Source organism: Balaenoptera acutorostrata, chromosome 15, assembly GCF_949987535.1.
Source record: "Balaenoptera acutorostrata chromosome 15, mBalAcu1.1, whole genome shotgun sequence".
NCBI lineage: Eukaryota > Metazoa > Chordata > Mammalia > Artiodactyla > Balaenopteridae > Balaenoptera > Balaenoptera acutorostrata.
The window spans coordinates 29,347,387-29,375,251 of NC_080078.1; the positions used below are offsets into that span (position 1 = coordinate 29,347,387).

The 27,865-nt window shown below is 41.7% G+C and overlaps 1 protein-coding gene across 2 annotated transcripts in view; it reads left to right on the top strand.

The window, feature by feature from the left end:
- Positions 1-25,876, top strand: part of ZC3H7A (zinc finger CCCH-type containing 7A) — a 35,372-nt gene extending 9,496 nt beyond the window's left edge. The window contains exons 2-23 of one of the 2 annotated variants that reach the window (XM_057528945.1): positions 2,733-2,834; positions 3,611-3,650; positions 5,289-5,486; positions 6,444-6,602; positions 7,156-7,236; positions 7,330-7,368; positions 8,325-8,358; positions 8,845-9,128; positions 10,495-10,699; positions 11,799-11,863; positions 12,427-12,613; positions 13,251-13,412; positions 14,491-14,687; positions 14,969-15,069; positions 15,500-15,681; positions 16,093-16,169; positions 17,301-17,434; positions 17,848-17,953; positions 20,519-20,627; positions 22,280-22,413; positions 24,004-24,167; positions 24,974-25,876. In XM_057528945.1, the coding sequence (XP_057384928.1) occupies positions 2,767-2,834; positions 3,611-3,650; positions 5,289-5,486; positions 6,444-6,602; positions 7,156-7,236; positions 7,330-7,368; positions 8,325-8,358; positions 8,845-9,128; positions 10,495-10,699; positions 11,799-11,863; positions 12,427-12,613; positions 13,251-13,412; positions 14,491-14,687; positions 14,969-15,069; positions 15,500-15,681; positions 16,093-16,169; positions 17,301-17,434; positions 17,848-17,953; positions 20,519-20,627; positions 22,280-22,413; positions 24,004-24,167; positions 24,974-25,163 (2,916 nt within the window). In that variant the 5' untranslated portion in view covers positions 2,733-2,766 and the 3' untranslated portion in view covers positions 25,164-25,876. The remainder of the gene's footprint in view (positions 1-2,732; positions 2,835-3,610; positions 3,651-5,288; positions 5,487-6,443; positions 6,603-7,155; positions 7,237-7,329; positions 7,369-8,324; positions 8,359-8,844; positions 9,129-10,494; positions 10,700-11,798; positions 11,864-12,426; positions 12,614-13,250; positions 13,413-14,490; positions 14,688-14,968; positions 15,070-15,499; positions 15,682-16,092; positions 16,170-17,300; positions 17,435-17,847; positions 17,954-20,518; positions 20,628-22,279; positions 22,414-24,003; positions 24,168-24,973) is intronic. The other variant, XM_057528946.1, reaches the window with a different exon arrangement.
- Positions 25,877-27,865: the final 1,989 nt, after the last annotated feature.

The following is a 27,865-nucleotide window of genomic DNA, read 5'->3' on the forward strand; positions in this document are numbered from 1 at the left end:
TATGAATATATACCCCTACCCCCTTTTAAAATAACAGAACAGGGTCTTACTGTGGACACTTGCACTTTGCCTTTTTTTCCCTCCAGCACAATTTATTCAACCATTTCCTTTTTTTAAAAAAATTAATTTATTTATTTATTTTTGGCTGTGTTGGGTCTTCATTTCTGTGCGAGGGCTTTCTCTAGTTGTGGCGAGCGGGGGCCACTCCTCATCGCGGTGCGCGGGCCTCTCACTGTCGCGGCCTCTCTTGTTGCGGAGCGCAGGCTCCAGAAGCGCAGGCTCAGTAGTTGTGGCTCACGGGCTCAGTTGCTCTGCGGCATGTGGGATCTTCCCAGACCAGGACTCGAACCCGCGTCCCCTGCATTAGCAGGCAGATTCTCAACCACTGCGCCACCAGGGAAGCCCCAACCATTTCCTTTTTGACAGGCATTGAGTTAATTTCCCATCTTTTTTCTCTTAGAAATAGTGCCTCTTTAAAGAACCTTGTAAGTATTCATACATATGAATTAAAAAATTTTTTATTATGGAAATGGCCAGACATGTTCAAGTAGAAGAACAGAATGAACCCCACATACCTTCCCCTCATCCAGCTAGAGCAGTGTCCCATGTTTTTGCTACTCTTGTTTCATGCCCACCCATTTACTCCCCTTTAAGCTAGACGATCTTAAAAACAAATTCCAGAAACAATGCTGTTTTACTTCAGTATAACGGGCTTTTTAAACTTTTAATTCTGGATAATTTCAAACATAGTATTTTAAGGCAGATACCAGATACACGTGTAAATAGCAATACTTAAGTAAAGTAACCAACTTTTAGATACAAGATCAAAATATTTAGAACTGACAAATATTTAAAAGACAAATATTTAAAAGACAAAAAGCAAAAGCTACAAACTTTAGTTATCAGATAAACAAGTGCTAGGGATATAATGTACAATGTGATAAATATAATTAACACTGCTGTATGATATATATGAAAGTTGTTGAGAGAGTAGATGAGTTCTCATCACAAGGGAAAAAATGTTTTATTCTATTTCTTTAATTTTGTATCTATATGAGATGACGGATGTTCACTAAACCTATTGTGGTCATCATTTCATGATGTGTGTAAGTCACATCATTATGTTTACACCTTAAACTTATATAGTGCTGTATTTCAATGATAATCTCAATGAAACTGGAAGGAGAAAAAATAAAAGACAAAAAGTATTAGCACCAGTTATGAGCCTCCAGGGTATTCCAGCCTCCCTCCCCACTCTACACTTTGAAAAAAGGTAGACTTAAAAATAAAACTTGCTTACAAATGGTAAGCAATAATGAAATGAAAACATTTCAGCTCCGTACTTGAAACACGGGTGCCATTTCCCTGTCACATGGGTCCAAATACATGGTTTATGTGACACGATGTCCTCTCAGCATTAGCTCTCAGTAGTCCTCATCCAGGGGTGACTGTGTGGACCCCCCAGCCCCTCCCCACCCCCGCCAAGGGGCATTTAACAATATCTGGAGACACTAGTTTGTCCCAGCTGAGGGGAGGAGGTGCTGCTGGCATCCAGTGGGTAGAGGCCAGGATGCCGCCAGCATCCTGCAGTGCACAGGACGGCCCTCCGTACTAGAGAGCTATCTGGCCTGAATGGCTGAGGTTGAGAAACCCTAGTTTAGGACATTGGGAGACGATGTTTTATCCGAGATCTCTTCTCTGTGGTTCTCCCGTTGCTTCCTGGGAGCTGCTTAATGAGCGTCGACTAGTCAGGTTAAATACTAACGGTGTTGGGCTTCCCTGGTGGCGCAGTGGTTGAGAATCTGCCTGCTAATGCAGGGGACACGGGTTCGAGCCCTGGTCTGGGAAGATCCCACATGCCACGGAGCAGCTGGGCCCGTGAGCCACAACTACTGAGCCTGCGCGTCTGGAGCCTGTGCCCTGCAACGGGAGGGGCCGCGATAGTGAAAGGCCCGCGCACCGCGATGAAGAGCGGTCCCCGCACCGCGATGAGGAGTGGCCCCCACTTGCCGTAACCAGAGAAAGCCCTCGCACGAACCGAAGACCCAACACAGCCAAAAAATAAATAAATAAATAAATAAAGTAGCTATAAAATTTAAAAAAAAAAAAAAAAAAAAATACTAACGGTGTTAACATTTGCCAGTGTTACATCGAAGGTAAACCCTTACCCTCCAGAAAATTCCAATTAATGTAACTTCACTTAGATCCTTATTCTGTCAGTTGTACGAAGAAGGATTGTTTCAAAAAAACACAGATAAGGTTTAGACTCTGCTCACAAGGAAGTCAAAACCCCTCAGAGGCGAGCGGACGTGAAACCATTTTGCTTCTGGAAAGCTTCCAGAAGCAGAACAAGGTCAGGACTGTTCTCGTGGCTGCTTCCGCGTGCGTAGAGACAGGCCGGGAACAAAACCTGTCGTCGAAGGAAGGAAGGTGAAATGGGGAGAGAGAGGTGACTTTAGCGCGGGGATTGTTTAGGAGGGGCCAACAGCGACAGCGTCTGCGCGGCTGTTAAGGGGAGTGAGCGGAGTGTGGAAGCCCTCTGCTCGTGGCGCACGAGACGGTGGGGACCACAGACACGACTCAGGTGGTGTCCTCGGCGTCCAGGACCCTAGTCAAGGCGGCGGTGATGGACGTGTCCACAGCTAAGCGTGTGACAAGACCTAGATTATGGGTGTTTAACTGGGGTCCAGGAGCCCCGTGCCTTGTGTAATTTCTTGCCTGTTTCTTTCCAGATTTCTCCTTTAGAAAGTGGATGTGGGGGATAACATGTCCAGTGTGTCCGAGGAGAGAAGAAAAAGGCAGCAGAACATTAAGGAAGGACTACAGTTTATACAGTAAGGGCTCACTGCATGCCTCATGTTCTCGTCATGAAGTAACTCCTTTTGGTGTGGCTCTGCATGTAGCAGGGATTAGGAAACCTTTAGTTATGTTTCAGAAGTCCTGTTCTTTTGGGTTAGAAATTAGATATTTTTGTTCCAGCAGTATTTTCTGCTCTTGGACCTTGATTTCTTTCTGTTCTGAAGTGGATCTTGCTGTAGCTGATTTTTAGGGCTGAAATCCTTAAGTATCCTCTAAAATGTTAGACTGAGGAATTTGAACCTAATCTCGTAAGAACAGTTCTGATGAGTGAAAATCAACATCTGTCAGCACACAGGGCTTTTGTGATCGCACTCTTTCTGTTAAGAAGCTCGGTCTCTAACTGGCCTTCATGAAGCACGTCAGTGACAGGACCACAGCCCGGGTGGCCATGTCCAGGCAGAAAGGCCTCTTTGTCCCTCCTGGGAAGGGGACATTCTTCCCCTCTGTTCTATAGTAAATTGAATCAAATAGTACTAGTGGTTCTATACTATTTTAAAACTTTTTCGGCATTTGAAGAATTAGGCTGTCTTTAATCAGAAGTAGATTTGCAGGGAAAATGTTATACTTACTCAAGAAAATACAAAGGAATAGTTTTAGATTTTTTTTTTTCATGACTACAGTTATATGTGAATAATGGTCGTAAAGGAGAAGTAGGTCTTTAAAATGAGAACCTCAGTTTTAAGATGACTCCTGGGTGAACAAATCCTGATAAGAGCCTGATCATCAGAATTGATTTGTTTCTTCTCCTTAGGTCACCGCTGTCGTATCCAGGAACACAGGAACAGTATGCGGTAAGGACTCTGGGAAGGTCTGCTTGAGAACTCCACAAGTAGCCTGTGAACTGCCACATGTAGCCTGGGTTGGCAAACCCAGATGTGGCCCCCTGTCTGTTTCATAAATAAAGTTTTATTGGAACACAGCCACGCCCATTTGTCAATGTGTTATCTGTGGCTGCTTTCACGACATGGTGGTTGAGACAGAGACCTTATGGCTCACAAAGCCTCAAATCCCTACTATCTGGGCATTTACAGAAAAAGTTTGCTGACCCATGTATATATAAGACAATGTTGGTTTTTTCCGGCGTACTTGGACAGTTGTCTTATTTTTTCTTTCCTCTATTAGTGTAGTTTTGAATTAATTTCTCTTGAGCCCCTTGACAATTACTTTTAGCCTTTCATTTCATCGAAAATGAGGGGGACAGAATATGCTGAGAGGGAGAGTGCAGAGTATCTTCTGTTCTTCCTTAGAAGAGAAGTTGTAACAGAAGTAAAGAGGTGACTGGATAATTAGGGGAAAGAGCGAGAGAGGAATCTAGTTAGTTAGAGAGAAAGCCCAGCTGACTGGGTCTCGGACTAAAGGCCCTCAGTTCTGCAGACCGTTAGTTCCCCTGTGGCTTTGCATCTCTGTGGGTTGTGGTGCTTCTGAATGTCACTCCTTTCTCTCTGCCTCCCTCCCTCCCTCCCTCTCTGTTCATTTCAGTCTCTCCCTTCCTTCCTTCCTTTTCTCCAAACAGACGTAGAACTGTAAAGTATGAGGACTAGCAATCACATGGAGCAATCCTTTCATTTTACAAACGTGCAGTTGGGGTCCAGGGAGGTGAAACGGCCTGTCTCTCAAGTCACCTCAGCTGTTAAAGGTTGATCTGGACAGTTTTCTTTATTACTTTCATCAGCTTAGACGTGAATTCGTAAAATGAGACAAAGAAGAGCTGAATGTTTATCTGATCCTTTGATAGGAAAGGACTTTTAAAATCTTAGAGCAATGATAGAAATCCTGAAGGAGACTTAAGAACATTTGCCCCTACCAGAAGAGTGTGTATACTTACACAGTAAGAAAAAGGTTTGCCATCCCCTCCCCATAAATCAGTAAATGACCTGAACATTTACAAAAGAAGAAACACAAATGGTCCATAAAAATGTGGAGAAGTTCAACCTCGCTGGTAATCAGATACGCAAATAAAAAAGGGTACCGTTTTTCACCTAGAAATGTGTAGATTTTATGTGTGCGTGCTCACGCACGTGTGCACACGTGTTGGTGGAGGTGCTCTGAAGCAAGCCGCTATAAGTATTCCTTGTTGTTGCCTTTTTGGAAGACAATTTAGAAATACTAGTCAGAAGCCTTAAAATCCTCATTCCACTTGTAGGAATTTATCCCAGGCACAGAGTTGGCGATGTCAACAAATATTGACAAGGTGCTTTTGCAGCACTTCTCTTAATAATGAGACATTGAATTTTTTCTTGGAAAAAGCAAGCAAGATGAAACCCTAGCTGAAATAGCAGTGACTTGGCCTGGATTTGATAATTTCTTACGACAGTGCTTGTTGCTCTGTCAAATTATTTCCTCTGAAGTTCTAGATACAAAAATTAAAATTTGCTTACACTCTGACTTGTCCCTTGAAGGGTTTCAAGTGGTTACTTTCTTCTTTTTAGGTATATTTACGTGCTCTTGTGAGAAATCTTTTTAATGAAGGAAATGATGTTTATCGGGAACGTGATTGGAACAACTCCATGAGCCAATATTCAGAAGCTTTGAGTATAGCTGATTATGCAAAGTCTGAAGAAATTTTAATCCCTAAAGAAATCATTGAAAAACTATATATAAATCGTATTGCTTGCTATTCTAATATGGTGAGTTGTGATTTTTAAAGCAATGTTTCTAGAGAGAAAAAAGGTTTTCAATAACATGGTATACTAGCGAAAGTCAGTTTCCTAATTTCAGTTTATAAGAAAGATAAATTAACTGCTTTTAGAGTGGCCTCAAGCTTTGAAAAATCAGCTTTGGCCAAATGCTTAGGTATTTAAAAATAATTTGTTTCTTAGATACTGGTCCTTGGAGATTCCTTTTTGAGTATGGCTTTTGGTGGGGGGTGTCAGCTCATAAAAAAGTCAGCCTAGGAAGATACAGGTGTTCACAGATGGGTACAGGGTACCCATCAGGTATCTCTGCTGACAGTTTGCTTCTTAGTCAAGATTCTCTTAGGAGCTGTTTTTTTTTATAGCACAAAACAGTAGTGTAGTTAGCCTTCAAAAGAGTTAACAAGCTCTTCACATGTCTGAACTTAGAAAGCAATATTTTGATGTGCTTATAATTTTCACTATAGACATTCAGTAAAATTTAACCATGAATTTAAGAAAAGTATCCATGTTGTCACCTAGTTCTTTGCTAATGAGCATTCATTGATGATTTGTTTTCTATAATATATTCCTTCTCAACTAGCTGCTTGGGAGTTACATTTCCATTTAACATTTTAATGAGCTCCAAAAAGGGGGTAGCTACAACTGCGAGGAAAATAGGACAGGCGAGTGACACTTGGGGGCCTCAGCCATACCTGGAACGTTTTATTTCTTGAAGATCTGGGGTATTTTATGGCCAAATGTCTGGGTGGTGGGTACATGGGTAGCCACGATATTCTTTCTACTTTTGTGTATTTGAAATTTCATAATGAAAATAATTTTTAAAAAGACAAATAATACCACTAACTTTCAATTTAAAGGAAAAGTCTGAATTTGTTTCCATTTGCAGGCAGACATCATCACAAAATGTGAACTGTTTGATTGCTAACTTTATTTGGTCTTCCTCACCAGGGTTTCCACGATAAAGTTTTAGAAGACTGTGATACAGTCCTCAGTTTAAATGCCAGTAACTGCAAAGCTCTCTATCGGAAATCTAAGGCTCTAAGTGATTTAGGAAGGTACAAAGAGGCTTATGACGCTGTGGCAAAGTGCTCCTTGGCAGTGCCTCAGGTATGGAGTTTATGTTTTCGTTCATTCGTTTACATCATAACCATTTTATTGATTCTTTTTTTTTTTTAATTTTTTTTTTTAATTTATTTATTTATGGCTGTGTTGGGTCTTCGTTTCTGTGCGAGGGCTTTCTCCAGCTGCGGCAAGCGGGGGCCACTCCTACATCGCGGTGCGCGGGCCCCTCACCATCGTGGCCTCTCCTGCTGTGGAGCACAGGCTCCAGACGCGCAGGCTCAGCAATTGTGGCTCACGGGCCTAGTCGCTCCGCGGCACGTGGGATCCTCCCAGACCAGGGCTTGAACCCGTGTCCCCTGCATTGGCAGGCAGACTCTCAACCACTGCGCCACCAGGGAAGCCCATTTTATTGATTCTGTGTAGAGAAATGGCCTTAAAAAGTTACATCTTCCAGCCAGCCACCCACCTGCTGCAGTTGGGAATAATTGCCCATAAAACAAGTGTCTTGACAGAGTATAAGTTAGAACTGTTTTGCCTCTTCGTCTTTACAGTTAGTAAATATAGCCCTCCACTAATCATATATTCTCACTTTTTTCAGGATGAACATGTAATAAAACTAACTCAAGAACTAGCTCAGAAATTGGGATTTAAAATAAGAAAAGCATATGTTAGAACTGAGGTAAGGTGGAGTTCTCTCCATAAGGTATTTTTGTTTTGTTTTATAGCTTGGAGTCAGTTCTGGTTTTAAATTAGTTTCTTAATTTTCTTTCAGCTCTCACTAAAAACAGTTCCTGGGGATGGGGCTACAAAGGTAAGGTTATTACTCTTGTAAGAATCGTAATACAAAAAAAAGAAGAAGAAAAGATAGAAGCATTAGTAGTTTTGTTTCTAATATTTTTGGTTTGTGTCTATTTTGAGACCTTTTTTTAAAAATTATTTATTTATTTATTTATTTATGGCTGTGTTGGGTCTTCGTTTCTGTGCGAGGGCCCTCTCTTGTTGCGGCAAGTGGGGGCCACTCTTCATCGCGGTGCGCGGGCCTCTCATTATCGCGGCCTCTCTTGTTGCGGAGCACAGGCTCCAGACACGCAGGCTCAGTAGTTGTGGCACACGGGCCTAGTTGCTCCGCGGCATGTGGGATCTTCCCAGACCAGGGCTTGAACCTGTGTCCCCTGCATTGGCAGGCAGATTCTCAACCACTGCGCCACCAGGGAAGCCCTTTGAGACCTTTTTATTCCTGAAACACAAAAGTGGCCAGAGCTTCCTGCCCTAGAAAAAGAAAACAAACAACTCAAGTAATATCTGTTACTCTCAATCAGCATTTCCTGAAGGCCAATGGAGCATTTTACAGGATTTTAATAGATGTTAGGTTTTATTAGAAAAAGTGGGTCAGGGCCACATACTAATTTTAGGAGTCATTGGGTTAAACATAATTAACAAGTTGTTTTTTAAAGGTAAGTCTTCTTAGAGCTGTGAGGATACCACTGTGAGTTGGGGAGAGAGTGGTGGCTAGACTAGTCCCTCTGGAACTAGAAGGCTCCTGACTATCCTTTGAGAAATACTGGGCCACAAGAAACAAGTGTCAGTAGGCCAGCACCGTTTAACGCCATGTATTACAGAGGTTTACACGTTTTCTTTGTTTCTGTCTTAATGGGAAGGAGGTCAAATGTGAGAACCTGCATTGCTCTCTTAGAGTGAGTTTTATAGCTTGCTTTATGGTTTAGAGTCCTGAAAATACTATCATCTATTATTTGGTTTAATTTCTAGGCTTTGAACTCTTCTGTGGAAGATATTGAGCCAGGTACGTTTTCATACACATTCTCTTAATCTGAAAAGTGCCAGCCTTAGACGTTATGTACATTATAGTGTTGTCAAATAAGATTGCTGTGTGGTTATTAGTATTAAAACAAGAGTAATTTCAAAAACCACCTCTGTGCCTCTGGATGGGCCAGTGAGTGAGTGACAGTACTGGGTGTCAGTGAGCAATTGTTCCATACCCACTGTGGCTTCACCACCCTCTTGTAGCTCCATCCGAAAGGGGGCCAGCAGTTTTGAGAAAGAAGGAGAAGTTTTCACAAGTCAATATATCTATTCCTGTGCAAAACAAATTATTTTTAGGATTACTTGTACTCTTTTATTTGAATTGCTTTCACTGTGGTATCTATTTATTTTTATAATTGCTTTCATATTTTCACCTAGCTCTTCATTTTTTCTATTATTGGCTGTTAACACTAGTATTACATAAATACACTGAAAATAAGTGAGTACATGTCCATCCATGTTACAGATTTATTAACTCCGAGGCAAGAAGCAGTTCCTGTTGTTTCTATACCTGCATCCAGTTTTTCTCACCAAGTTGGAAATGAGCTGGCCTCAGTTCCCATTATGCCCTTAACTTCTATTTTGCCACTGCAAGTGGAAGAGAGTTCTCTGCCATCGACAGTGTTGGCAAATGGAGGAAAGATCCCCTTCAGTATGCCGGAAGCGTTTTTAGATGATGGAGATATGGTCCTTGGAGATGAAATAGATGACCTCCTTGATTCTGCACCTGAAACTAATGAAACTGTTATGGTAAATTTCAGTGTGACTCCTTTCTTCTGAAGGCAGGCTTTTTTTTTTTTTTTTTTAATCGTAGTATAACCTGCTAGATATTTTTAGTATTGACTATAGAGTAAGTTTTGGGTTTCTTGAAAATTACTTTTGTCGTTTTCCAGTGGTAACTGGCTAATTTGGTCATTTCTTTAAATAAAAAAGGGAAATGTGCTAGGAATCACATATTATGGAAACGGTAAATTTAACTTTCTGACAAAGAATAGGCATTTGACATGTAAGGCAAAATGAATTCATGGATTAAGGACTTCTCATTCCTTAAGGATAATTCTCCTATAACCATATACCATAAAGCAAGTGTCAGCAGACTTTGGTCCACAGGCCTGATCTGGCCTGCTGCCTGTTTTGTATGGCCCATGGACTAAGAATGGTTTCTAGATTTTTACATGGTTGGAAGAAAAAAAATAATAATAATAATATTTTGAGACACATGAAAATATTTCATGACACTGTAGTAACAGAGTTGACTAGTTGTAACAGAGACCGTGTAGTCCACAAAGCCTACAATATTAATATCCAGCCCTTTATAGAAAAGTTCACTGACTCCTGCCGTGAAGTATATTAAAATAGTGGCAGCAGTAGGATGATGATGGGGGGTGGAACTCAAAGCTGGTTTCCAGGGTGGGTGAAACCAGTGATGTCCCCGTGGAGCTGACAGAGAGAAGATGTAAAAGGCAGACAGATGGGGGGTTGGTTCCTACCACTTTGATCTTGGGCAGGTTATTTCACCTTTCAGTCCCTCGGTTTTCTCATCTGTACCGTGGCAGCCCTAGTAGGATACATCTCAGAGGGTTAGGAGGATTAAATAGATGGTATATGATTTATCATAGTATAAGGCACATGGAAACTCTCCAAAAATCCTCGCTCTGTGGGGGAGGGGCAAGGTAGCGTTCCATTTGTTCTTGTGAGGTTGTACATTCACATCTCCAGAAAGATGGTCCCCACTTTTCCAGGCTGCTCCAGCTCCCTTCTCTTAAGCACCCTTCCTTCCACTCCAGCCCCACACACATCCTCACAGTTCCTCTTTGATGAAGCCAGCTCTCATGTAGGGAATCCTAAGGAAGTTTTGAAAATGAACCATGAACGTCTTATTTGGATTACAGCAATATTAGACATCACACCTCCATCCTTTTTAAAAAGTAGGCTTGAGAAGAAATCAGCTCTGTAGCTTGGATTCTGCCACTGAATCTTGATTTTGATTTCAACTTTGTTATGTAACAAAATTACCCAGTGAAGTAATTTGTTTTTATATGCTGATGTTAAAAGCAGTTTGGCCAGCTTGGAACTGAGTTTCATGGACTTTAATCCGGTCTTGTTTCCTCTCCAGCCATCAGCCTTAGTCAGAGGCCCCCTCCCAACGGCCAGCGTCGCTCCGAGCATTCCCTTCTCAGCGTCTCTTTTGGGCGCCTTGCCCATCGGTGCGAGGTACGCGCCTGCACCCTCCTTCTCGGAGCTGTATCCGCCTTTGACTTCATCCTTAGAAGATTTCTGTTCTTCTCTAAATTCATTTTCAATGAGCGAATCCAAACGAGGTAAGACTCGAGCCACTTATATAAACAGTTACAGTTCATTTTCTAAAAAAGACAATTTGGTTTGACTGTTGTTTAACTAACTCCAGATAGTTGGTACTTGAATTATTTTTATTGTAGCTGAAAATACATTGTAGCTCTAAAGTCTAAACCCTCCTGTTTTAAATTCACCTGGACTTAACTGTGCCATTTTGGAGATCAAGAATCAAAGCCCTGAGAGTAGGAATGTATGTGGCACTGGTTTTTTTATAGGATAGTTTGTTAAGCTGGGTGTCCGTTGTTTTGGGGGGTGAAATGACTTTTAATGTGTTCTCTAAAAAAGGGATACCCCATCTAAAGGGTCTTAAAGACAGGTTATCCTTTTAAATTCTGAACTAGGCAAATACTTAGTTAAGACTAATTTAAAATCAGTGTTTAAAATGATAATAGATCCATCTATTTTAGGCTTCATCCATTGAGCTCAGCAAAGCATGCCTGGTGCCTTAGTTTTGCAAGGGATTGCTGAGGTTTTGGCCTGACTCCTGTGTCTGTAGTCCTAGGCTTCATATATACTTTAAACAATAACAATGAAAACCTTCATATTTTTGTGAGGCTTTGTTATGGTTAAAGGGATAAAAATCAAAATAATTGATTTGAAGATTGACAACTGAAGAAACTGAAATTTGTGGGAGACAGAAGGGCAGAGAGGAAGTAACTGAGTGGTAGACTAAGAAAAAGAAAGTAATTGAACTTTATTGATTTTCTTAATGTTATGATGAGTTCCTGCTTCATATTTTCAAAAGGAGAGGCTCCTTTCCCATTTTGAATACGAATTATTTTCTCAGTCTTTTTAACAGTCCCACTTGGTAGGCCCTGCCTTAGCTTATGTCTCTGAAAATCACTTTTTATCTAAATTTGTTTGTCTAAGGGTTATTTATGCCCTTGGTTTCTAGAGGAGAGGAAAGACTCCATAGCCCTCTTTAAGTGTCAATCATGAGCAAGAAAGCTTCTTGGAATTGGGATGGGAAAATAACGTGGGAAGCCACAGTGAGCTACTAAGCCCTGATGTTCTTATTACATGATTAGAATGAAAAGGTCTGTTGAAGTTTTTTTATTATTTTAGATCTGTCCACCTCAACTTCTAGAGAGGGAACACCGCTTAACAACAGTAATTCTTCCCTTTTACTTGTAAGTGCCACTTCCTCTTTTGTAAATACGTCGCTTAAATTGCAAATAGGTCTTTTACTTAAGTAACTGAGTTATTTGAATGAACGTGACCGCCTCCCTGAAATTTTGTGTGTGCTGTGGGAAAGAGTGCTAAAATAAGACTCTTCTGGAACATCCAGTAATAAATGCTTTGTGTTTAAGGCTGGATCTGTCATAGCAAATTAATCACAGTCGCAGGCAGTGTAAGAGGCTTTAGCACAGCGTGAACGACAAGGAAATACAAGATCAGGGCGTGAAAAACATGTTGGCTGATGAAGCAGAACGATTACCCGTCACTTATGACAACTCATGGAGCATCCAAAAACGTGGGGGAGGGGCCTAGAGACCCAAAAGAGAGGAAAATGTAGAAGGAAATGGTTTTTAAATAGAAACGCAGTTAGGACAGAATAGTCTCAACTTAAGTCTGTGCAGAATGTCTTATTTTTCAGATGCATCTGTTTCCTTCTTTAGTGATAGTGCAATATTTGTTGGCTGTTTTTTGTTTTTTTGTTTTTTGTTTTTTGTTTTCTTAATTCTTCTTGCAGATGAATGGACCAGGCAGTTTGTTTGCTTCTGAGAGTTTCCTGGGAATGTCAAGTCACCCTAGGAATGACTTCGGAAACTTTTTTGGAAGTGCAGTAACTAAACCACCTTCTTCAGTGACCCCAAGACATCCCCTTGAAGGAACCCATGAACTGAGACAAGCTTGCCAGATCTGTTTCGTAAAATCAGGTCAGGACCAAACAAAGGAGCAGACAGGATTAAAGCAGTCAATAACCTGAGAGTTCTTAGGAAACACCAGCTATTGTGATTCTTCAATCTCTGAATTCTTTCTAAAGAAGCAGCAGTTATTGATTAGGGGCCTTTGGAGTCTAATAGGATAAGCCGCTGCTCTCCTTTGATAAAATTTTATGTATAGAATCATATGGAATAGAATATTTACCTGACTATAATGTTTGTGAAAATTAAAGTACTTTCTGTTGGGTTATTTCATATCTTTATCCCTGAGTCAAGTGATATGAACACAATTTATTCTAAACTCGACCCAAGTTAATTTTCTTTCTTAGTTGCTTATTTAAATGCGTTCTTTACCTTTAGAAGCCATCAAAACTCCTATTCTAATAGTTAAATAAGGGTTATGTTTTGGGAAGACTGGTGTTTTGTCCTGATCTTTGTTTTGTCTGACAAACAGCACGAAAGGCAAAAGTTACTTCCATAGCTTGTTTACATTTGGGGGTTATGAAGATGGGATTTTTTAATGGGAATTTAATAATCATAATCCATCTGCTCACATCTGCTTATAAATGTGCCTGTAAAATGAAATGATACTTTTTGTGCATATGAGCAATCCTTTTTACATCTTTTTCAGGCCCTAAGTTAATGGATTTCACTTACCATGCTAATATAGATCATAAATGTAAGAAAGATATTTTAATTGGTAGGATAAAGAATGTTGAAGATAAATCATGGAAAAAAATACGTCCAAGACCAACAAAAACAAATTACGAAGGACCTTATTATATATGTAAAGGTATATGCTATAATTACTTAATTGGTGTACATCGCCTAAGCGAGAAATGATTTGCTACATTTGTTATAATGGTTCCAGTATTACTGTAACTAAAAATGTTTAGATAGAGTTAACAGAAAGTTCCTTGGATTGAGACATTAGTATTTTTTATATTATTTTTACCTTTGTTTTTAACTTGCTGTCTTGTGGGTATTTTATAGTTATTTATGGAAATGGGGATTTCCCCAGGTTTTAAACAGAAAACTGTCTCAAACTTTGGGTTCTCTGACATGGTCTAAACAGAATCAGAACACTGAACTAAGGCTTTGAAAATGTTGCTCTTTTAAGTTGTTTTTGAGAGAACTTAGTATTTTCATTTTTGTCAGACCACTTCACCTGAACGAGCTTTGAATGTACCTAAATGACTTTTTAAACTTAGGTGGAGTACATCCGGGTATCAATGCTTTTTTTCCCTGTCTGAAATAAAAATAATTTAGAATTGTGGTGCTGGTTTTTTGGTTTCTTTTTTAAGAGTTAATACCATCCCTGCATTGTAATACGTGTATCATGGTTTGAAGCTATCCATGAATTGTTATAAAAATTCAAGTGATGCCCTAAGCGTGTTTTTTTTTTTTTTAATACTTTTCTGATATTTTGTTGTTGTTATAAATTTATTTATTTATTTATTTATTTTTGGCTGCGTTGGGTCTTCGTTGCTGCACGCGGGCTTTCTCTAGTTGCGGCGAGTGGGGGTTACTCTTTGTTGTGGTGCGCAGGCTTCTCATTGCGATGGCTTCTCTTGTTGCGGAACACGGGCTCTAGGTGCGCGGGCTTCAGTAGTTGTGGCACGTGGGCTTCAGTAGTTGTGGCTCGTGGGTTCTAGAGCGCAGGCTCAGTAGTTGTGGCACACGGGCTTAGTTGCTCCGCAGCATGTGGGATCTTCCCAGACCAGGGATCGAACCTCTGTCCCCTGCATTGGCAGGCGGATTCTTAATCACTGTGCCACCAGGGAAGTCTCCCTAAGCGTGTTTAATATTTATTGGCTTTGAAAAAACAACAGTCCGCGTTTTAAATGTGTTTTAATTCCCTGTCTTTCTAGATGTTGCTGCCGAGGAGGAATGTAGATATTTGGGCCACTGCACATTCGCTTATTGCCAGGAAGAGATAGATGTCTGGACGCTAGAGCGAAAGGGAGCATTCAGCAGGGAGGCTTTCTTTGGTGGCAACGGAAAGATCAACCTTACCGTGTTCAGACTGCTCCAAGAGCATCTTGGAGAATTTATATTCCTTTGTGAGGTACTTTCTCCAAACCTTACTTTCTGCTGTGAAATTGGTGGTAGCTTCCGACCCGCAAGCCCAGAAGTATCAAGTACTTAGCTCTGGTCCTGCCATATGATAAAGCATCTGCTCAGCAACGGTAGCCACTGCTATTATCCAAAAGAATACTGTTAAGACTTCGTACTTACTGAGTGTTATTTGGTGTAAGCATGTAATGTATAGGTATGTACATCATAAGCATGGCACGGAAGTTCTATCTTATATTATGTTTTCATGTTAATTCTTCTTCTCTGTTTCAGAAATGTTTTGATCATAAGCCTAGAATGATAAGTAAAAGAAACAAAGATAATTCTACTTCTTGTTCTCATCCGGTTACAAAGCATGAGTTTGAAGACAATAAGTATGTTGGTAGTTTCTAATTTTTATAGTGACAACACAAGAGTCTTTTTTTAGATCCAAATTAAACCAGAGTAGTATCTGCTCAGGCATTCCCCCTCTCCTTTTGTTGTTGTTTTGAAAGATGGTGACTATTTTTAAATGGCTAATAGGTTTTGCTGAGAATTTTAAAATGAATTATTTAATTGAAATTTAATACAGAAAAGCAATACTGATTTATAGCTTCTCATGACATGGATTTAGGTATTTTATAGCTTAACATATAATTATCCCCTCCCCTCCCGAGCAAAACAATTGCATACAGTGATATATTTTTTCTGATAAAGATTTAAAATGTATTTTCAGTCTAGAACTTTACATTTTATATGTGTATGTACATTTTTTTTAAAGCTATGGCAGAACAATAGTAAAATGTCACTCCCTTTTCCTCTTAGGTGCCTTGTCCACATTTTGCGAGAGACAACAGTAAAATACTCCAAAATACGTTCTTTTCATGGTCAATGTCAGCTTGATTTATGCCGACATGAGGTTCGATATGGCTGTTTAAGGGAAGACGAATGCTTTTATGCACATAGTCTTGTAGAATTGAAAGTCTGGATATTGCAAAATGAAACAGGTAGGTTTGTGTGTGATTGAGAAATGTCTCTTCAAGAACGTCAGGGTTTATGAAGCGGTATTGGAGACCCTTCTCCATCAACCTGGTGTGGCAACACTGTTGATTTTTTCCTGAGCTTTAAACCGTGTAGTCACTTCATCTTTAGAGTGGCCTATTTTGAGTGTGGTCTCGTATAAGTAATTGCTGATACAAGTTCATGTATGAAGTATGGACTTGTGAGGAAGAAAGATTCCTCGGAAGACACCAAGAGCTATATTTGTAAATATTCCATTTTGAAAGAATAATGGGATGTTCATTCTTGGCAACAGATTATGCCAAGTGGGGTTAATTAAAGAATTGAGTCTGACTTTGCCTAGATTGGTGGCCTGTTGTTGTGTCGAGGACCTAAAAAAAGGCGTCTGCGTTTCCCAGGTATCTCACATGACGCTATTGCCCAGGAATCTAAACGATATTGGCAAAATTTGGAAGCAAACGTACCTGGAGCTCAGGTATTTTTTCCTGTGTACTTTCTGCATTTGGGATCCTTTCTGGAACGGCCTAATTGATGTTAGTTGTCGGCAGATGCAGTTAAAACTTACATACAGTCCAGTTACTTTCTTAATGTTTATTGAGTTAATTTTTTAAAAATTTATTTATTTATTTATTTATTTATTTATTTATTTTTGGCTGCATTGGGTCTTCGTTGCTGCGCGTGGGCTTTCTCAAGTTGCGGCGAGCGGGGGCTACTCTTCGTTGCGGTACACGGGCTTCTCATCGCGGTGGCTTCTCTTGTTGTGGAGCATGGGCTCTGGGCGCGCGGGCTCAGTAGTTGTGGCATGTGGGCTGAGTAGTTGTGACTTGCGGGCTCTGGAGCGCAGGCTCAGTAGTTGTGGCGCACGGGCTTAGTCGCTCTGTGGCATGTGGGTTCTTCCCAGACCAGGGCCCGAACCTATGTCCCCTGCATTGGCAGTGGGATTCTTAACCACTGTGCCATCAGGGAAGCCCCAGTTGAGTAATTCTTAATGTGAAAAAAATTCTGAATTTTAGTTGATCATATAAAAGAAAAAAAGTTAGGCAGCCCATAACACCCACCAAGAATGTAGGATAGGGAATTCCCTGGAGGTCCAGTGGTTAGGACTCCATGCTTCCACTGCAGGGGGCACGGTTTCGATCCCTGGTTGGGGAACTAAGATCCTGCAAGCCGGGTGGCATGGCCAAAAAAAGACTGTAGGATACAGTTTTCTTATTCAGCTTAATTGGCAAAACAGTTGGGGTCTCGCGCTATGGGGATCCTTGGAATAAGGGAGGTGGATTGTGTTTGTAGTTTTGCTTACTGCCCAGCCAAACTGCTTTACCCAACTACCCTCCTTCCCCTCCCTGCCAAAAATCCTAGTCATTAACTCCAAAGCTGACTTTCATAAATTGAGGTTTGGCATCTGTAATATGCTTTTATCATATTCTCTTGCATTTGGGTGGAGAACTGGAGATTTTAGTTATCAGATCATATATATATAGTGGTCAAATCATCAAACCAGACAAAAACGGAAGTTGTATGCTATTGTGAAAAAAAATGCATGGTGATTGTGTTCTCAGAAAACTGGTTTTCTGTTAAATTAAAACTAATCTTTTAATTATTTAAGGTACTTGGCAATCAAATAATGCCTGGATCCCTTAATATGAAGATAAAATTTGTGTGTGCTCAGTGTCTGAGAAATGGTCAAGTCATTGAACCAGACAAAAACAGAAAATATTGTAGTGCAAAAGCAAGGCATTCGTAAGTAGTGTGTGTGTGGAAATAGTGCCTGCTCATAATGATCTGTTTCATGGGTGTAAAATCATGCACATAAGAAAAAAAGATTAAGACTTTGAAGAGAGCAAAGGAAAGTAGACAATTTAGGAATGATTGCAAAGCAAAAGGGAAGAGATTTTTAGAATTTAGTAGCTAAGAATTCAACACAATTCAAGTGTTTTTCCTGTATTTCATCATTTCCGTGTTTAGGATTCGTAGGGAATGTTTGTTTATAATTATCGACAGGAAATGAAATGACAGAATCATAAGGCATTTCTTTTAGAAGGGTTGAGGAAAAAAAAAATCTCTGGTCCTTTAGGTACAAACTTTGTACCTGCCCCTTTATATTATGCCTTTGCCAGTGTGTTTTTGTTTTTTCTGAACTCCATTTTTCTTAGGTGGACCAAAGATCGTCGTGCGATGAGAGTGATGTCTATTGAACGTAAGAAGTGGATGAACATCCGTCCTCTCCCCACAAAGAAACAAATGCCTTTACAGTTTGATGTACATACGTAATTTTTAAGCCACTTTTTTTTTTATTAGGCATTTCAAATCATTAGAAAGTAGTAGTAATTCAGATGGAAACTGGTCCCCTTTAAATAATGCTCATCATGTTAATGAAATCAAAGTGGTCCTTTCGTTTTCCTTCCCCTTTTGAATGTGTGGTTCTGGGACAGTCTTTAGATTGATTGGAATCGTATGAGTTACTGAGGAAAAGTAAGTAGACAGTGGACTAGAGAAGAGTGATGGTCATGGCTCAGCTTATTTTCCAGATGAATTACTTTGGGAGCAAATGGGAGAGAATTTCATTTAAATTTGATTCCTCAGCTTTGCTGTCAAACCCAGGGCCTTCCGTATTATTATGGATGCTGTTGATGGGTTGTTTTTATCATGCCTGTTTCTTTCACTGAAGCGTTGGATGCTCGCTAAAGGATGCCCAACATAGGATTTTCTTGAAGTAACCCAAAGGGAAAATGCCCCATGTTAGAGCAATATGTTCCTCAAAAGCCCTTAGAATGAAAACACCAGGCCAACTTAATGTGTGGGTAGCATTTCACTCACTAGGTAGCACGTTTCAGCTTGGTCCCCCTGGTACCTTACGTGGTCTTAAAGACGATTGTCTGGGCAAAGCCCTGGAGCTGGCCCAACTTGCCTCTTCACAAGAGAGAGGGTCTGGAGGGATTTCACTGTGCGAGGGACACTTGGAGCTGACAGGGTGGAAATTTTCTGCCGCAGCGGAGGAAGTATGGAGAGAGCCTTTTGCCCAGAGAAGCAGTGCAGGTGGATTGCAGAGTCCCCATGTAACGAGGCTCCCTCTCCCAACTGCCAGAGAGTTGAGGAAGAGGAGGGTTAATTTCCCATCACCCAGGGTACCTTGCTTTTTGTAAAACTTATACAAGTTATAAGGACAGTCTTTGAAGGAGGTGGTGTGTTTGTTTATCCACAGTGGTTTCAGCCTCAGATTTGGGTGATTTAATCCGTGGGTTATGTAGGAGGGGAGTAAGGTTTATTGGAACCATTGATATCTTGTGCTTCAAAAGATAGTGGAGATTATGGGCATATTCCTCAAAACTTTGCTAAAACTAAGACGACTGGGAACAATTCTAGCTCATGAGGCAGCTGCCTAGGACCACTGATTATTCTCTCATCTTGGACGTGGTGTTCTACTTTGCAATGTTACAGGAGCTTATTTCCTCTTTTTTCCTACCATACTAGGTATTGCTAAGGGATCCTTTTTCTAAAAGAAATAGTACTCTGTGTGTGTATGTGTGTAGACAGTGTGGTGAGGTGGAGAGAGCGTGTGCTTCAGAGTCTGCCCGAAGGGCAAGTTACTCAGCCTCAGTTTGCTCATCTGTAAATGAGAATAATTGCATCCTAGGGAAGATACAGGAGATGGTGTTGTGTAAAAACCCAGCACAGAGCGGCCTTCTCCTTTATTTTCTCTTCTCCCTGCTCCTTATCGTTGAGTTTTGAAAGACGATGGTAAATGTCTACCTAGTAATACCTAAGTACTTATTGGGGATTGACTGGGAAAAGAATATAATACAGTCCATCACAAGAATGTTTTGTTGACTGTTGACTTCATGCAGAAAATTGTAAGGGTTGCAGGGGTGGGGGTCCCTGACGTTGGTCCAAGGGAGGAAAGGAGCAGTGTTAAGTGTTGACTGCTTCTTGATTTTTAGTGAAAGTCAATGCTAAGCATCTACTATTACGTAAACTAATATATAGGGCCAACTCCTGTTGAAACACGGATAAACTAAAATAAGCTAACAATTAATTGTACTAGGATTTATGCTCTATAAAGACAAGTACATTGATGATATCTAAGAATGAGCTCTTGGTGCCGGCGGTTTTCCTAGTTCTTAATAGTCATGGGTCTTAGGGGAGTCTGTGTTCTGCTGATGGCTCTCACTTTATTTTCCTACCAGTATCACTGTATTTACTCTGTAAAGTAAAAATGCAAATAACCAGAAGAGGTATTATTTGAACGCTGTATAACTGGATGGCCTGGTTAGTGGAATAATTGTCTTTGAACAACGCATAGCTAGTGAATAATGGCCAAGATTAGCTGCCAGTATTGGTGATAAGTAAATGTCCGAGATTTTTTCTGACACTGTTTAGTACCTTTGGAGGAGTCTGCAGTTTCTTTATCGCTTCCCAAGTGCTGACAAGGAGGCATCCTAGGTGTCAGGTAGGGGAGAGTAGGATCCTTCAGACTGAGGGGGCCAGAGACTTGCATTGCAGAGATAAAATGTTCTGCTGTGTTAAAAGCAGATACTCTAAATCAATGAGTTTGTTGACATTTCCTTGTAAGAAAATGTTCCATATTCCAGTTTCATACTTACTTTCTTTTGGAAATTTTCTTTTGAAAAGTTTTGAGACAGCTTAATATCATCTCATGTATTTGGGGCTTATAGTCAATTTGAATAGAAGCAAATTAATCTCCTTTTAAAATTATGTTCTCGGCATTAGCATGGATAATAATTTTTATTTTGCTTAAATGTAAAAATTAGGCAGTTTTACTAAGTGTACTCTGTCTTAAAGCATGTTCATATTTTTCTAACACAGCTGTGCAATCATATTGCTTCTGGGAAAAAATGTCAGTATGTTGGAAACTGTTCCTTTGCTCACAGTCCTGAGGAACGGGAAGTGTGGACCTACATGAAAGAGAACGGGAGTAAGTTGATGATTAACCGTGGCCTTGACACCCGTGAAATCTAGCTTGCCTGAAAGTCTCTTTCCTCTCTGTAAATATGCCAACTCACTGTGCACACAGAAAGCAGTCTGCGTTCTAAACCATTATACCATTTTATCAGTGAAGCAGAGTCTGACCTCCGATCATGTTTGCTTAGGTCAGATTCGGATACAAATACATAGGTCAGCATCCTCTGATGTCATAGGCATGATTCATGGTCTGGGGAAGTTCAGTGCTTCTGTGAGCTCCTTTTGTGAATAGTCACCCCTGAATTAATCAGGTTATAATTGGAGGTCTCTTCAAGGACCCCTTACTGGTAGAACAGGCCCACATTCAAAGGCCCGAGGAGAGAATGTTTGTCTTGGTCAAACGTCAGGTTTATTGTGAGAGCCTTTGAGAGGAACCTCAGACAACCTTTCACTTCCAACCAGAAAAGGTTTTGCTACCAGGATTATTGTTCTTCAGTCTTAAGTAAACTGATGGAAATTTACCGACTGCTTAAGATCTGTGATCTCTGGATTACAAGAAGCCATCTGATTTAAGCATGTCACCTGTCGTATTTCAACCATGTAAAAATTCAGTGACTTGTGTGGACAGGACTCCTTCTTACTTGGAGTGGGGACATAGAGTTGGGCCTTACTGAAGGTGTCCTTGCAAATCAGGGCTCTTGCAGTGATTCCTGCTACCACTGGTCTGAAGGAAGAAGAATTTCCTAGTTTACCTCTAATCATAGAAACACTTGGGCAGGCAGTAAAGCCGAGTTTTGACCAGATCCTCATTACCAGATTTTTTTTTAAACTCAGTGGCTCTCAACTGGGGATGAATTTTGCCACACACACACCTCTCTCCCCTTGGGGACACTTGGCAACATCTGGACATTGTCATGACTTGTAGGGCTGTGCTACTGGCAGCTAGTGGGTAGAGGCCAGGGGTGTTGTTAAACATCCTACACGCACAAGATTGCCACCGACAGCGAAGAGTTTTCTGGCTCAGAACGTTGGCGGTGCTGAGGTTGAGAAACCTTGGTTTTATCGCTTGATAGTAATGCCGGATACACTTGTTCCAGTAGCTTGCAGCCACTGCCCAGCACCTGGTCATGGCTGTGTTGTTGTAAGTTGCACCCCAGCATGTCGGTCTTCTGGGACTGTGGCTCAACTGACGGGCTCCTACCAGGGTCAGAATCTCGGTCCTTATAGTAGGTTTCTCAGTAGACAGTGAGGAGCCGTGTAAGCAGCCTGTGTGGTTACAGCAGCGGTAGCAAGTGTTTAACGTGGGGCATCGTGAAGCCGTGCCGAGGCTTTCCTTTTCAGCAATGCCCTTGAAATGGTTTCTGAATTTTAAACACCCCCATAGTGTCTTGCAAATGCAGGGAGGAGTTAATCTTGAAAGCTAACTATTAAAAAAAAAAAAAGAAAACTAACGTTTGTGGTCTTACAGTCCTGAATTTGGTTCTCACCCCTGAGAGTCTGGAAATGGACTGTCTCTCCGTGTCTCAATACGATCAGTTTCCATTCAGCGCTCTCAAGTTTCTTTTGAAAATTGCACCGACTGATACCAAAAGAGTGCGAGTTCTTGTGTGTATTTAAATGGCGTATTTAAATATTTGCCACTGAAAGGAGTTCATTTTTCTTTAGTACAAGATATGGAGCAGTTTTATGAACTCTGGCTAAAGAGCCAAAAAAATGAAAAAAGCGATGATGTAGCCAGTCAGTCAAACAAAGAAAATGGAAAACAAATTCACATGCCGACAGATTACGCGGAAGTTACTGTAAGTACCCCAGGTTGGTTCCCCTCACCTTTGCTTCCAGGCCTTTCTTTTCTTTCCCACCTTCTCCAAAACCTGGCTCCCTCGCCCCCGGTCTGCCCTCCCCCTTACCTTCATCTTCTCTCCACGCTGGCTCTCCACTGTTAGTTTAAGTCTCTTCATCCTAAAAATGCCTTTCCTGGATCTTTTTTCCAACCGTGGAGCCAGGAAGTTGTGAGTCCGAGTCCTGCTTCTGTCTCCTTACTAGCCTGTGACGCGGGGCAGGTTACTGACCGTCTCTGAGGGGTTTGCTTGTGATGGAGCCATGAAGTGTGCTGAGCCTGCGGGTTTATCCCAGTGCCGGCCCACGGAAAGTGCTCAGGAAATGTGGGGTCCCCGTCCCCCAAGTCCTCTTGTTCTCTCATCACCGTCCTGTAGTCTGGCCTCTGCCTCTGGGTTCTACAGAGACGTTAAGTCACCTGTGGTCTTTTACTGTTTTGGCTGTCTTTTAAATTTTTCAAAGAAGTGAAGGGGGTGGTATAATGACTGTCTTGAGCCCACCATCCCAGGTGAACCGATGTTAACAGTTTGTTGTGTTTGCTTCTGTAAAGTAAATAAAATGTCACAGATAAAGTGGGAACCCCAGTTGTCCCCCTTTCCCAGAGGGACCAGATCCAGTGTATATTTTTCCAGGCCATGTTTACATATCTTGGACTATTTATTCCTAACCTATTGCTCTGCCTGGCATGTTTTTTTCAAACTGACAGGCGTATGCATTACTCTGCTCCTTGTTTCTTGTTTTGTTTTTTGTCCCTTCTCCGTATTGAGTCATTCAGATGTGGGTCATGGACACGTCTTTGTGCACGATACGCCCTGTGAACCCTGCTTTCTCTGCCAAGGCTCAGCACTGATCTCCTCACCACCTTTTCTTAAGTACTACCAGGGTTTCCAGAGCCAGGGTCACCCCAACTTGCTGGGTCATGAGGTTGACCTGTCTCTGCAAACCTGTTCTTACCCAGTGTTGCAGGGCATTTGGGAAATAGTCAACACTACTGAAACACTGCACGCTTGCATATGTGGGAGCACAGGGTTCCTAATGTGTGGGTCTGTGCCCCCAGGGAGGTGTCTTCCCAGCACGTGTACTTCCCTGGCCCCTGGCACAAGTCCTGGCCCATAGTAGGGGCTCAGTTCATGTGCAAGGATGGAGTTGCTCGTCCTTCTGCAGTGGGCGAGTCCCAGGTTTTCACATCCTCTCTGCTTTCCCTTGTGGTATGAATCTTCCCCGGAATCCTTGTTTGAACCTGGCCCCTTGTCCTGCCGACAGACTCCCTTGTTTGCACACCAGCTCCTTGCCAGAGCCTGCCTGGACCCCTGGCCCGGTCCGTCGCCCCTGCTCTCTGCTTCCTGTGTGCTGGCCGCCCTCTCCTTGGTCCTGCTCTTGACTTTGAGTTTTACGTTCTCACCCAGCATCCCCCACTGGACGGGCTCCCCAAGAGTAGAGTCTGGGTCTTGGGTGGAGTCGTTTCTAGTTGTTCTGGTGCCTGAACACAGGTGACCCGTCGGGCCACACAGACAGCAGCCACTGACGGGATGCGTGTCTTCCGTGCACTCTAGGTGGACTTCCACTGCTGGATGTGTGGGAAGAACTGCAACAGTGAGAAGCAGTGGCAGGGCCACATCTCCTCGGAGAAGCACAAGGAGAAGGTTTTCCACACTGAAGATGACCAGTACTGCTGGCAGCACCGCTTTCCAACAGGATATTTTAGTATTTGCGATAGGTACGTGGGTCTCTTCAGTTTCCCACATGAAAACTGCTGACCTTGTGAGTAGACAGAGTATCTGGGTGATAAAATCTTCTAATCCTGGATGCTTGGATTTGAGCTCAAAGTTTAGTTGCTCCTTGAACATTTCTTCACTCTTCTGCGTTACATGAAAAGATTCACTAGTCTGCCGGTACTGGCGTGAAAGTCTTAAAGATAACCAAATAGGGAAATAAGTTCATTCAAGCTTGCCCAAATGATCTCTGAACTGGCAGTGGAGATTCTCTGACCCTTCACAATAATCTTTCTCGTAGTAGATGTTCATCAGTTTTGAAACTGCCTTTGAATTATATTCCAAGTATAAATCTGGAACTTTCTCAGGTCAAAGGAAAATATTAGTATTTTAAGTTTACTTAGAAAATTTTTCAGTGAAAAGCTAGATAATTTTGAATTGCTCCTCATTTTGTTGTTGCTGTTTCTATTTGACTTCCAAACTTAGATCCATGTGATACATAGAATTATTGAAGATATTTTTTACTTCCTGCCCCTTCTGATTTCTTTCCACTGCATCAAGAAGGAGCGTAGTCTTTTTTCCCCCAACAATCTGTGTTTTTCATTAAATAGTGCATTTAAATAGTTTAAAGTACTAATTATTGTAGATGTCAAGGCAATAAAATATTCATTTTTCTAGGATTAACATTTCGAGCTAAAAGTTTAATGCAAACCATAAAGGTAGTGAAGAGCACATTTTAAAGATTTTTATAAACAACTGGTGGAAGCTTACCAAGCTGGTGGACGCTTACCAAGCTGACTTGTCCTAACAGGTATATGAATGGTACCTGCACGGAAGGAAGCAGCTGTAAATTTGCACATGGCAATGCTGAACTTCATGAATGGGAAGAGAGAAGAGATGCCCTAAAGATGAAGCTCAACAAAGCACGAAAAGATCACTTAATTGCCCCCAATGATAATGACTTTGGAAAATATAGTTTTTTGTTTAAAGATTTAAACTAATATGCTGGCTTTTATGTATGTTACCTAATCAGAGCATTGACCAGAAAAATTGAAAGTGTTGTAAGGCACGTAGCAGAGGAGCTGCAGATTTTCTGCTTGTATTGGCGTCTCTCGTCCCTCCTGAGCAGCAACCCACAGTAGGTAGGAAAACGGGCTGTTTGACAGGCTTGGCCAGGCTCTCACGGCATCAAATGGCAAAGCGACCGCTACTGGTTGCCATCTGTTGAACAGACTTTTGGACGAATTGTGTTGGGGAAGAGGATAAGGTTATGTTGAGGACGACTTCTTGAGTTGGTCCTTCAGATAAGAATCATGATGGTGAGAGAGAAACACTGTACTAGGATCAGAACACATGATGGATGAAAATTCTTCACATGTTTTAAGAGGAATGAATTTGTCTAATATAATAAAGTTTGCTACTTATCTGTATGTAGGTTGCTAAAAAGGATTTTCTTAACTCAGATTTTAAGCCAAATAACCATTTAACACTAGTATATGTTAAATGGGGTATTTTTCTGTATTTGTATGTTTCACTATAATAAGGGAACTGAGGATAATGTGCATTGAGAATATTTTGAAAAATAATCAGTTGACTCAAATTTTATTTCTTGGTCTTTTGCTGTTTAAATGATGATTTTGAAAGATTAAACTTGTACTGTTGGTATTGTGTAGTGTATGGACCAATACTGCCCGTAATAAAGATTTTATATACAGATGTCTTTCATTTTTTTGGTGTGGTCCTTGCCAGTTCCTTAAAGAATTGTTAAAACTGGGTACTAGGGCTTCCCTGGTGGCGCAGTGGTTTGAGAATCTGCCTGCTAATGCAGGGGACACGGGTTCGAGCCCTGGTCTGGGAAGATCCCACATGCCGCGGAGCAACTAGGCCCGTGAGCAACAAGTACTGAGCCTGCGCGTCTGGAGCCTGTGCTCCGCAACAAGAGGCCACGATAGTGAGAGGCCCGCGCACCGCGATGAAGAGTGGCCCCCGCTTGCCGCAACTAGAGAAAGCTCTCGCGCAGAAACAAAGACCCAACACAGCCAAAAATAAATAAGTAAATAAATTAATTAAAAAAAACAAAAAAACTGGGTAATAAAATCACAAGGTTAGACTTTTTTTTTTTTTTTTTCTTGGCCGCACCGCTCGGCTTGCGGGATCCCAGTTCCCCGACAACCAGGGATCGAACCTGGGCCCTCAGCAGTGAAAGCGTGGACTCCTACCCACTGGACTGCCAGGGAATTCCCTAGATTTTTTTTTAAAACACTTTTCATTTAAGCAATTAATGACAGAAGGCAAATTAGAGAGACATGGCAGCAACTTTCACTCTGTCCCACTCTCCTCCGATTCAGGTTGCTAAGAGGCTTCTCTTATTGACTGACATGCTAACCCCTCTGGGGGCTCTTCTGTGTCTCATTCAGATGAATGCCCAGCAAGGGGACACACGGTCAGCTAAGACGTGGGCTGTGGGATTCCACAGACACAACTGTCTAGCACAGCGCCTCCCATAGGGCCGTTTCGGTTGTTGAAAGACCACTGAAGTTGTGGTCAGGATGGGCTTGCAGAGACAAGGAAGGGGCTGAGCTGTCCTGAGACCCAGATCTGCTCCTGACCTGGCGAGCTAGGGAGAAGAGTCATTGTCAGGGTTTGAGGGCCGCCACCTCACAAGGACACTGCCAGTGCAGAGTCCCTGTTGGGGGTGGGAGTCAGAAGGAATGGCTGATGGGCTCGAAAGTCACTTCTTCATGAAAACCTTGAGTCAGTGGGGTTTGTGGCAAACAGAAAAGGGTCTTTGTTCAGTGCGAGTCCCGCCTGGGTGGGGGGAGCATGGCTGCAAGTAGAGAGACGAGAGAGAAGCGGTGCCTTCAGCAGAACCAGAGGCTGCAGAGTGAAAGGCAAGCCCGGGGGACTCCTTGAAGACCGCAGGAGACTGGTTTCCCTCCCATGAATGGAAGGCAGTTGGGACCAGTTTTATTTGGCAGGTGCATTAGGAGTGCATCTTATTTGCCAAATAAGTAATCTGTTTCTGTAGAGCAGACTGGCAGTGTTATCATTCTGCTAGGTCTCCTTAGTCTGATGGCCTTCATGATGTTTTTCTTCTCCATCCTTTTATCCTCTCTTTCCAGGGAGAACAGATGTTAAAAAGCTGTCTCTGGTGCTCTGTTTTAGCTTGCAGTTTAACAAGTTGGTTGTCTGAACCTTTGGAATCTAGGCTAGAAACTTAGAAGTTTGACCGGTCAAGACGAAAATTGTTTGTTTTCCACACCCACATCCCCACCTCAAATTCTCTGTGCCTGGGCTTTCTTGCAGTTCTCTGTGCTCTGAACTATCCTTTCAGTAAATTCTATTTCTGCCTAAATCATCCAGTTTTTTGCCTCATTTCGGCTAAGAACCCCCCTGGCCACAGCCTTGGTCTCAGCATCAGGAAGTCAATGCGAATTATTCCATAGTGAAGTCACACCTCCACCCTAGAAGCGAAGAGGAGAACGAGGTGTGAGGGGGAGAAAAGGGCAAGGAAAAAAAAGTATGAAAGAGCAAAGCCCGAATATTAACAGCAGACAAAACTAATAACTGGCATGTCTACTTGGACATGTTTATCTCCATATCTCCTCCAGGGTGGATTTTTTTCAACATTTAACAAATTGAGATACAATTTTTATAACAAAAGTTTTACCATTTTAAAGTACAAATCCATGGTTTTAGTAGA